At 33.4% G+C, this 12184-nt stretch overlaps 1 protein-coding gene across 1 annotated transcript; it reads right to left on the bottom strand.

Moving 5' to 3' along the window:
• Nucleotides 1-620: 620 nt before the first annotated feature.
• Nucleotides 621-2126, bottom strand: LOC145599075 (uncharacterized). The gene has a single exon (XM_081655486.1). It carries the CDS (start codon nucleotides 2124-2126, stop codon nucleotides 621-623), a length of 1506 nt encoding a protein of 501 aa, XP_081511612.1.
• Between the last annotated feature and the right edge of the window lie 10058 nt (nucleotides 2127-12184).

Below are 12184 nucleotides of genomic sequence, written 5' to 3'. Positions count from 1 at the left end.
GGAATGTCATATTGATGAATGATGATCAGTATTTACTATGTTGCCCTTAGTTTGTTGATGTATGTTGTTCTAAGTCCCTTCACAATTCTCAATGACTCTGAATTGAGAGAACATTATGTTGCCTTTGGTATCTTGTTTCTGTTAGTGCCCTCTAGTTGATGACATTTTCTGTCTTTTTGTGTACACCATATGATGAAGGGACTCATTTGAAGCATTGTTTCTTGTGATTGAATAGCTCCATCCTTGGTCTAATGGCCAGGATGTTGAGGTAACTTCACTGAGAAGCTATTTGATATATGCATACCCTCTCTGATGGTTTTTAGGAATATGTACACAGTACACAAACATATCTTCAATGGCATTAATAGTCTTAGATAACAATGTGTACACAAAAACACATGAAACTGAGGCCCTAGATTCCATGACTGTCTTACATGTATTCCTTGTGATTAATCAAAATACACCTAACCTAAGCATTAGACATGTAAATGAAGCAAAAGCTAGTAAGATGGGTTGTATCATTACAGTAGGTGTCTTACCAGAAACTTGAAAATACTAGGAAGGTTAGGTGTGGCAGTCTATGTGCATTCTTTGAGTCCCCATTTGTTTGTGGCTTCACTTCAGTCAGCATCCACTTCCATGTATGCTTCATCAGCTGCTGCATTTGGTGTTGGGATGAACATTGTGTCTAGAAAAGTAACTGCTTGTATTATGAGCTCCTTTGGTACATGTAGATGTTTGGGTAACACCCCTAGTCTGTCCAACTTGTTCTTCTTCATGTGTGGTGGGGAGAAATTGTTGTTGCCTTCCTTTTCTAGAATTTTAATCATGACTGATTGGAGTGTCAGCCATATGAACTTGTTTGCCTTAGCATCAAATGCATTGTAGGCATTTATGACTTCTTTGATTAAGTCATCCAAAGTAGTGGGGAAGGCTTGATATTGTAGGGATTGAATAACCTTGAACAACCCTAGGTCTAGCACATTCAAGTCAGGAGATTGTGCTGGTTGATAGACCATTTCTATGTTGAACCCTTGTGCATAGCATGCAGCAATAAATTCATCATCTTTGGGCACTTGATGAGGTCTGGCATTATCCCACTGAATTTTTACATGTTTAGACACACCCTCTGGCCACTGTGCATGTATTGCTGGAATTATATGGTCCATAAGTATTTCCCTGATTGCTTCCTTATTCACATTTTGCACTGCCTTTGTCTCCAATGTGCCTGCATCTCTGTTTTTACTCTTCTTTTTGGCCAATTGTTTCTGCACAAATGGAAAAATGACATACTTTCCATCATGCAAAAGAGTCCCATCTCTTTCATATAGTGGTTTGCCAATCATTGCCATGAACATGGCCTTCACCTTGAACCTCTTTGATTGCTGACACCTGTAAGGATCCTCTTCCTTTGGCAGCAGATAAAATTTTCTAGTTTCAGGGTTCAAGTAGAACCACTTTTCATCAATGTGAATTGTGTCCTGCATGTCAACAAAATTTGGATTCCCTATTCTTGGTATTGGGTTTATTTGACTTAACACCCACTTCATTCTAGCCACCTTGTGGTTGGATGTTAGAGCTGGGTGGTTTGTGCTTGTGTGAGTTCTGAGTCTTCCTTTCTTCCTTAATCTGTGTATGGTTGAATGTGACACATGTAGTGCTCCAGCATAGCTTCTCTCTGTGGTCCTCTTGTAGAGTGGCACAGATTGAAGCCACTCATCTGAGTATTCTTTGGGTTTTGGCCCTGTTCTGCCTAGTTTCTTTGACCTGACATCAATGACATTCCCCTGTGCCATCTGCTTCTTTATGTCCGCATTTAACCTTGACATTGTTGATCTGTGAATGTCAAATTGTCTTGCTAGTTGTGAAAGAAAACCTCTGGGCAGTTCCCCCCCTTGCATTTTGAGTAAAATTGCATCCACTAACTGCCTTTTTTGTTCCATGGTGAGGTCTCTCCTCTTCTCTCCATCCTGTGTTTGTTGCTGATTGTTGACGGTTTGTGAATATGCCCATTCTGCAGCATACTCATCCTCTGAGTCAGTGCTTGTCTGTGATGATGCACTTGAATACCCATGATGTTCTTCACCAATTAACTGTTGTATTGAAAAAAATTGTTCTTCATCCATGAGCAGATACTAACCTTGATTTTTTTTTAGGTGTTGGGATGGTGATGAAGTGGAGGATGCAACTTTTTGGGCGTGCTCAAACTGAACCAGCTTAAGGAAGAAGAAAAATCAATGACGCTGCCCCTAATTTAGCACTAATTAGGTTAGATGAAGTAGGTTTTGCGTAATTATGGTAGGATTAGTTTTAGGTTAGTGCTAACTTTTGAAAATTCAAGCTGAAATGTATTCATTAGGAGGGAGTAGAACTTCTTGATGTAAACCAGAAACAAAAAAAATTCTGGTTGCTTTTGAACCTTTTATAACCCCATTTGCTAGTGAAAAGTAAATGGAGGGAACAATTTGATGAAAATTTGGCAGAATTTGAAATTTGGTGAAAAATTGGGAGGGAAAAGTAAACCCTCCCAAAAATCAGCCATGTGAATAGTTTAAAAAGGGAGTGGTCCCTTTCAATTCCCTCCTTTTTAAAAGTTAATCACATGGGATTAAAACTTGCTTTACTCCCTTAAAAGTTTTGACTTGGGAAGCGTGCTCACCCCCTTTGTTGCAAGAAATAAGAAACGGAGGGAGTATATTTGTTTTTGTGCCACTTTATTAGAATACTTATATTATTTGAAATATATAAGAAAATGAATTACGACATGTTCGTTACGAGCTGAGAAGTTATTATTTGGTCATTTATATACTAGGTCATATAACTTGAGTACTGAAGCAGTAATGCGGAATAGAATATTATAGACAAATTGTTGTTGTAATAATTCATAAGTTGACTTAATATACAATTGCTATTTGCACCCTAATCCCTCTATATGGAATACGTTGACAATTTTACATAAACATTAGTCCATTCAAAACTTAACACTATTTTTTACAATTTTTTATTAAAGCTGGAATTTTTATGAATGAACAATCATCCTATATGCTACCTCCGTTAGTTTCATATAATGTGTAACAAAGATCACAGATTCATAGAAAATTTGTTGGTGAGTGTTAAATGGAGAGAAATATAGGAAAAAAATAAATAAATATTTGTTGCATGTACATAATGTGTATAATCCATATTTAAGTAAATGTTGTAAATAATATAAAACAGATTTATTACCTTTTCTTTTAGGTAATGTGTACTGTTCTAAACTTTCCAAATACAAGTACATGTTTCCATCCATTACTTATTTTTTAAAAAACAACAGCGATTTTGGATTTGGCCAAATGAAAGACTAATTATTAACTCTCATTATTCCTGATTCTGTATGTCGTCAATGTCGATCAACATGATGAATGGATGGAGGGTTAACTTAAGTTTCCATTTTAAACTTTTCGCTCTAATGTCTAAGATTATACTTCATTATAGTTTCTCATAATATATATATATATATATATATATATATATATATATATATATATATATATATATATATATATATATATATATATGTATGTATGTATGTATATATATATGTACGTATATATATGTATATATATATTTACGTATATATATGTATGTATATAGATATATATAATTATACAATATTCAAAAATAATTTTATTTCACACACACACACACACACACACACACACATACATATATATATATATATATATATATATATATATATATATATATATATATATATATATATATATATAATTATACAATATTCAAAAACAACTTTATTTCACACATTCACAAATAAACGCATATATATATATATTAATATTCTTGTAGATTGAGGAATGATTTAAAGCGAGCTACATATAAATTATATTCTATGTACACTCGGATATAAATTTACACCTCATCACATTCGATCTCCAGGTTTGCAACCCTTAACTAAGCGCATTAGTTAAGTTCCTACTTGCATTAGATTAATAGATGAACTTAACTTAGTGTGCCTCAACGAACCAACGAAGATGTCTTCTGCTTATACAACTTGTACTGTAATGTATTGCATATACTCCGCATTTATTCAACGATGTAATAGTTAGTTAGTTGATCTCATGTATGTATACAAGTTGTACACAAGGTCTTGGGATTTTTATTTGGGTATGATAAATAATACTTATTCCTCCATTTTCTTTTTCAATGCAATACATCTTTTTTTATACACTTTTTAAGGAGTTGATCAGATTAGGTAAATGAACAATTTTGTCATAATAATTTAAACAACAAAATTAGAGAAGAGTTAATTAATTAGGTATTATTGTTTTGAATTTTTTTATTCAAAGTGCGTACCAATAAGTGTGTTCCATTAAAAAGAAACATAACAAGTACTTTTTACTTTGAAAATGGGAGAGAGTGAGAGACTACAGTTGTGTCCTTGTAGGTGATATATGGCCTGAAGGCCCTGAACTGAGGGTGGCTTAACTTGTCTTAGATTATTGACCACGCGCAAGTCATGCCAATGTCGTCCTCCTTTGATTGCCAAAGGAATAATGTAAGGAGCATACGCTGTGACGATGGACGTGATTGGGCAAGGCCACAGATGGTTAGGGCCGGAGGCTACACAATTAGCTACGACGCGACAACATAGCATCTAGCTCTAATGGTGAGCTAATTAACTTAGCATGCCATGCATGTCAGTATGATTTCAAACTAATTTTAATTGTTGCTAGTTTATGCTGTCCAATTATAGCTGCTACCAGCTTGCATTTTAAATAATTAAGCCCCATTTTCTCAATTAGACTTTTAATTTAGTTCTAAACATATATTAATTTCCTAATCTATTATCTTTGGCATTTTTTTTTTGAAAATTTTAAGATACAGCAGCCTGTACATAGCAAGGTACAGACAAAAAAAAGCGGAAAAAACATATAGCAGTTTTTTAAAGAACATAAAGTTGTTTTGTAAAGAACATAAAGTTGTTTTGTAAAGGACATGTAACTGTTTTGTAAAGAATATCCAATTTTATGTTTTTTTATACATCTAAAGAACATCCGTAATATTTATAAAGAACATGAAAATATTATGTAATGAACATTAATTATGTATATACACCATAATTTCTTTTTTTTAAAAAAAAAAAATTAAAGAACATTTCACAATAAGTATTAACATTATATCACAAATAAAAGTACATTACACTGACAATTAAAGAACATGAACATATGTTCTTTTCAATCTTATTTAATATAATTATGTTCTTTTTACTTTAGATAGATGTTCATTACTTTTTAATAGTATGTTCTTTGCACCACAGCGGTATGTTCTTTACTTGTGTGTAATATGTTATTTTTGCGAAACGGATGTACGATGCAAGGTACCCACACCTGTAGGAATCACACATTATTTTTTTTTATCAAAGCGACTAGCTCCACCGAGCTAACTTTATTAATTAGCTATAATGGTCAAATTAGTAACTATATACTTATGATGGCTAGCAGTCTCTTCTATATACCTTTTCTTTATTGAAATATACTTATGATGGCTAGCAGTCTCTTCTATATACCTTTTCTTTATTGAAATACTTTTCCAAACTTTTAAATACATGTTTGACTTTTTACTTTATTTATGAACTTACTTTGACCACTTGTATATTAGTAAAACATATGAAAGTTTGCTACTCCGTAATTTGATAATATACATGAGATTTATCTTATAACAAAAAATAATGACTACATTTATTATCAATGTATATTTAGCAATAAAAGATGTCAAAGAACGTAGGATTAAAAACAGTGTAAAATGTCAAACGGAAACATTTATTGGTGAACAAATACTCTCATTGTATGTTTACATGACGGTTGGATGGAAGGATGGTTAACTTGATTTTTCATTTCAAACTTTTTTCTCTAAGATTATACTACTTCATTATACAATTTCTGAAGACAAAGTTATTACTCACTAAAGCACACATGTATATACCAAGTCTAGTGGTAAGGTTTGTCACTTTATAACCAAAAGGTTATGGGATCAAATCCGCAATTTGGGGTGGGGATTCCCTTACCCTTTCCCCCACACTCTCAAATTGTCTATCTTGCTAACCCAAGTCATGTTGAACCTGTAAGAGATTCCAGCCCGATATGGGTGTTACTTCTGAGGATTAAATACAAGTTATTAGTGTTCTTTTCCCTCTTTCATCTCTCTATTTATAATTTCAATAGTTGATCTCATAGTTATTCAATGATATAAATACACTCAATATATAATTACACGGAGTATATACAAAGCATGTATGTATTTTGAAATGATAAAAGGAATAAACAATTTAATAAAACATTCACGTACACAGTGTTATAATAGCAATATAGTTTTACAAAGAAAATCAGCAGCAATACAAGCTAAGTAGAGATTTTCATATATAATGAGCAATTGAGCATACATAGGATTCCATATCTAATGAAACAAGACGTATGTGAAGATAATAAATAATCCGGAAAGTGACCCAATCGTTGTAATCTTATTTGCAGCACTTTTTTCTGCTTCAATTTTACCTGCAAAATTCAAATTCATTCACGTGGAATATCAAACGTCTTGCACAGCTACACTTTTGGTAAATGCTTTGAATAATCAAGTAAATAGTACTCCATAAGTCATATTATATCATACATAGTATTATGTGAAAGTTTAAAGTTAAATCACTACTATATATGACAACTAAATTTGGACAAGATACGTTTGGGCTGACTCTTTAATTTGAAGGGGTAGTCATACAATTAACAATACTCTTGTTTATAAATTATACAGTACATTTGTATAAGAATGAGTAGTTCACCATGAAAGATGTAAGATGTCTACATATCTATAGAATAAGACTTTCAAATATAATAATAAATAAATAAAACACCAGTTATTTAGTAAATTGGAAGAGGAATAATTACCTAGTGGTGGCGGCTTTGTTGGAGCTGAGGCTATGTAATTAAAAGAGAAGATAAAATGTTAGTCATATACTTGATATATATATGTTTTTTAAAAAGAATCTAGGGAAATTCTCTTTGATAAATCTCTACTAATAAACATTCTCAGTGGTAAAATACAAAAAAAGTTATTATCCTTGATGAACTATATTTAAAAAGTTTAGTCATTGGTAACATTAAGCAAGGTAATTAGGCATTTCTTTAACTATAGTTAGTTTATTTATGTATTTTATTATTATTTTTAACTTTTTAAAAAAAAAGAAATAATTTTTTTTAACAAAAAAAATAGCCACCCCTCCCCTCAGTCCCTCACCAACCAGCCACCACTCCCCGCCTTCACCCACGCCGACACCTAGGCCCTCTCCGCACCGGTGTCCCCTTCACCCTGAACCGATCACCCAGATCGCAAGCATACAACTGTAACTTAGAACCTCGAATATCGATCACCCTTTCCCCCACCAACCAGCCACCACGACCCTCCTCAACCACCACCAACCCTGAACCTCAAACCACAACTGTCCTCTCTCTCTCTCCTCCTTCCACGCAACCACAACCACCTATAACCCCTCCCCTGGCTTGCGACCCCCTATTCCCTCCCTTGCCGGAATCCCATTCACCGATTCCCCGAATCCTGATTTCTACCCAAAACCCTAATCCTAATATAATCCCCAATTTCTCTCTAGCAACTCTCAATTTGAAAGATCGACAGCAAAGAAACCACCCATCAATCTCGACGAATAGAGAGGAGGTCGAATTGGATGCAAATTGATCAAAAAAAGATGTCGGCGATTGAAGGTGAAGGTCGAAATTAAGGGCGGGGAAGGTGGTTAGCATGTAAATTAAGGGCGTTGGTGGTGGTATAGGCGGTGTTTATGGCGTCAATGGTGGTGTGGCTTTGGCGTCAGTGGTGTTGTAGTGGTTAGGGCGTTGGTGGTGGTCTGTAGTTTGGGCGTTGGTGGTGGTATGTGGTTTGGGCGTTGGTGGTTGTCGGGGTTGGTGTTCGGTCAGTAGAGAGAGGAGATGCCTTTTTTTTTTTAAAAGTTAAAAATAAAAATAAAATACATAAATACACTAACTATAGTTAAAGAAATGTGGTTCACCAAGGATAATAACTTTTTTTGTATTTTACTACTGAGAATGTTTATTATTAGAGGTCTACCAAAGAGAATTTCCCAAAAATCTAAAATTTTGATAAGTAAATGATAGTATAATACTATCTCTACGGCTTTACTCCTCCACCCCTTGGAATACTATTTATCGCAACAAACATAAATAAACGAAAAAACTGATTATTATTTTATTATTACTTTTGTATATATACTAGTATATTTTTTTTTTTGGTGAAAACAAAGAAATTGATACTCCGTATTATGTAGAAAGTTGATCACAGACATGAGTATGTACATCAATGTATGTACAGACATGAGTATGTACATCAAAAAAATAGAAAACTGAAAACCAAACATAGTGCCAAAAAAGCCATAAGTTTTCCATTGTTAGTTGTAAAATGATGATCAAGTGATAAACGGAGTACGGAATTACCTGAAGTGTTCATTGTGGTTACGATACTTGCTTTGCTGAGGCTCTCCATTGAATCTTTAATTTGAAATAAAACCACAGTGTCATTGATAAGCATTACTTAATTATCCAGAAGGACTTTTTTTAGTAGAAAATTTATGAGAATGGACCTTTTATAGAAAGAAAAAAAAAAGTTGCAATATTGGTTCTTATATCTCAATTACTCGGTCATTTAGGTAGTTCTTAAGGACACAATTTATGGTCAAAATTGACAAAATATTAATAAAAAGATCTCATTTTACGTGTTTATAAATGTATAAAAAAAATGTATAGGTTTGTGTGTCGTCATTTCCATGTCAAGAAAATTGTTCGAATAAGATTTTTGGTTCATTTCGGCATAAAATTGGGTCCTCAAGTGCCAAAATGAAACAGGCCATGTAAGATGGAATTAGAGGGAAATGAGAAGGAAAAAAAAGATATAGACATTTTTTCAAAGATCAACGATGGAAACAAAGTCAATGGCCGAAAAGTGGGTGAAGGTTCTTTTTACGACCTAAATGACATATATTGACATTTATTTTCCACCTGTTTTTTATATATGGTCTTTTTCTCACAAATCGACCATTAAAAAGATCATTTCTCATAAATTTTCCAATGTAATAAACTTCATCTACATTGGCAAATAAATTAAATAGATGAAAGTGCAAATAAAAAACAATTAATATTAATTAGTTCAAGTAAAAAAAATTACCACGAGATGGCCGGATAATAGGAGCGGAATTTGGGCTTGAAGCTTCACCTTCAATAATTATTTTAAGGAAAAACCAATCCAAACTATTAATAATGGGTTAAAATAAATGAAGGTCATTATTAAAAATAGTTAATAATAATAGTGTCAGTCGTCGTAGAGCTTAAAAAGTCATCAACTTTATTTTGTAACGGAGTACAAAATAATGATAATCTATTTTCTTCATTCCAACATACTCTTAACAGTACACCAATAATACTACAATAAGTATATAGTAAATATAGCATAAATATTAATATTAAACAACCACAATGCAGTCTTAAACAAAATAAATTTGTTGTGTCAAAAAAAAAAAAATAATAATAATAAATATGTAAGACATACCAATGGAAAGTGACGATGCTTTAGTTGTAGGATTGCTTGAACCTTCAAGCATAAATCAAAAACAATATTACTCAGATCAATACATGCATTCAACTAATAAAGTCATTCTAGTAAAAAAATAAATAAATATTAGGAAATTTTGCAAAAAACCACCTTTCATAAGCAATTTTTTGCAAGAAAACACCTTATAAATTTTTTTTTACAATGACACACCTTAATCAAATTTATTTTTGCAAATCAATACCTTTATGTCGGAAAATGGGGTTATTTTCCGGCGTTGACTACCCCAATCTACCCACGAAACCACCTCTCTCTCCAGCCCCACCCACGAAACCACCTCCCTCCTAAGCCCCACCCACAAAACCACCCTTTCATGGCGTTGGCCACCATAAACACACCCCCTTTTATGGTGTTGACCACCCTAAACACACCCCTTTAACGACGTTGACCACCCTAAACCATCCTCTATAGCCCTAGCCACCCTTCTCCCCTCCACTGTCAGTTTTGTGGGTGCAAATGGCGTAGTCAACGCCAAAAAATAGGGTTTGACTCTATTTTCCGGCATAAAGGTATAGTTTTGCAAAAAAAAAGTTTTGATTAAGGTGTTTTTTTGCAAAAAAAAATTTATAAGGTGGTTTCCTGCAAAAAAAATGCTTATAAAAAGTGGTTTTTTGTAAAATTTCCTAAATATTGTAATAAAGTAAAAAATTGTAACAAAAAAATTACATTATACTACGTAAGTAATTGAATAATCAATGTATATACATATACCTTGGCAGAAATTGTTAAGAGAAGTGATAGAAGTAGCAATATTGCATGCGGACAAGACGAGCGTAGTATTGGTAACTTGGTCGGGATTTTCTTCAAGAAAAGGGCTGATGGTACAAAAACATTCTTTATCAATTCTAGCTGTTTGTTGCATCAGAGGGCAGCATAGAAATTCAGTCAAATTAAACGCAGGGCTTGAGGGATTCAAAGTTGGCTCTAATTCACTTCGATTATTACTCCTATCTATGCAATGGTCAATCTCTCGCCAGCATACAGCTTCGAATTCTGGAAGAACAAATTTTCGTCACTTTAATACAGTATAATAATACATGGTTAAATTCAAGGGTAATAATATCGAGCTACATATATGCATTAAGTACATGTACTAAAATACTACGGAGTACTACAAGTACTCGTATAACTTAAAAATTAATGACAAAATCATGTGTAAAATAAATGTAATTTACTTTCTCTTTAAAAAACAAATATATTATATTGAAAATTGTGCAAAATAGACAAGAACACTTTATTTTGAGACAGATGAGGCATTACAATTTATTACAGTATTGTATACGTAGTATATAACTCATGCATCTTGCAGGCAATGAGGCAAACTTAATTATTTGGTAAATTTTGCCCGTGATTAATTAAATGGATAATGAATGGAAGATGAATTACATACGTACCTTCTGGTGGCGAAGGCTGAGGTGCAATGGAATCTTCAAAGCAGAAATTGCAAGATTAGTTTATTTATATAAATATTGAAGGTCAAGAGCATATATATATATATATATATATATATATATATATATATATATATATATATATATATATATATATATATACATAAATACATATACATATACATAAATACATATACATATACATATACATATACATATATATATATATATAAATAAATAAATCGTGCAAAATAAAAATGAACATTTTATTTTGAGACAGAGGAGGCAATACTATTTATTCGGTAGAATTTGCTCGTGATTTAATGGAATATGAACATACCTGGGTTTTCCATTGCTGCTAGTGATGATCTTGGCATTTACCTGGGTTTTCCTCTCACTGACAAGAGACTTTCTCCTTCCCATCTTAGCCATATCACCAAAAAGTTGAATTCCAAACTAAATGCTTGGAAAGCAAAAAATCTTTCCAAGGCTGGTAGAGCTGTGCTAATCAAGTCTTCCCTAGCTGCAATTCCTGCTTATACTATGCAGACCATTATGCTCCCCAAGAAAATTGCTTCTGCCATTGACCAGATTTGTAGCAGATTTTTCTGGGGTACTACCTCTGAAAAGAGGAAAACCCCTATGCTTGCCTGGTCAAAAATTTGCTGTCCTAAAGATTTGGGGGGGCTAGGTTTTAGGCTGACTCACACCCAGAATACTGTCCTCATGGCTAAGTTGGGATGAAAAATTCAAAATTCAAATAACCTGGCTGGAACCTTAATCAAAGAGAAATATTGCCATAGGTCTACACCAACCAAATTTAGCAATGGCTCCCATATTTGGCAAGACATAGGGAAGGGGTGGGAGCTCTTAACATCTTTCTCTCAATGGGCAATTGGAAAAGGCAACATCTGTTCCCTTTGGAATGACAATTGGACAGGGCTTGGGAAACTAAGGAGCCTAGTCCAGGGGCCTCTTAGTGAGCATGCTGACTCTCTCACTGTTGACCACATCCTGTCTGAGGGCAGTTCAACCCCTCCGCTCTAAAGCATTTCCTTCCTCCTCTTGTCATCTCTCATATCCAAAGTATGATCCCCCCCTGTTTT

The sequence above is a fragment of the Chenopodium album genome, chromosome 20 (genome assembly GCF_948465745.1).
Source record: "Chenopodium album chromosome 20, dcCheAlbu1.1, whole genome shotgun sequence".
NCBI lineage: Eukaryota > Viridiplantae > Streptophyta > Magnoliopsida > Caryophyllales > Amaranthaceae > Chenopodium > Chenopodium album.
The sequence above is the reverse complement of the archived record's forward strand: the minus strand, read 5'-3'. Positions and strand labels throughout refer to the sequence as shown.

Bases quoted from the DNA above. Each gene is read 5' to 3' on its own strand.
- LOC145599075 (XM_081655486.1), bottom strand. From the start codon at position 2,126: ATGGATGAAGAACAATTTTTTTCAATACAACAGTTAATTGGTGAAGAA.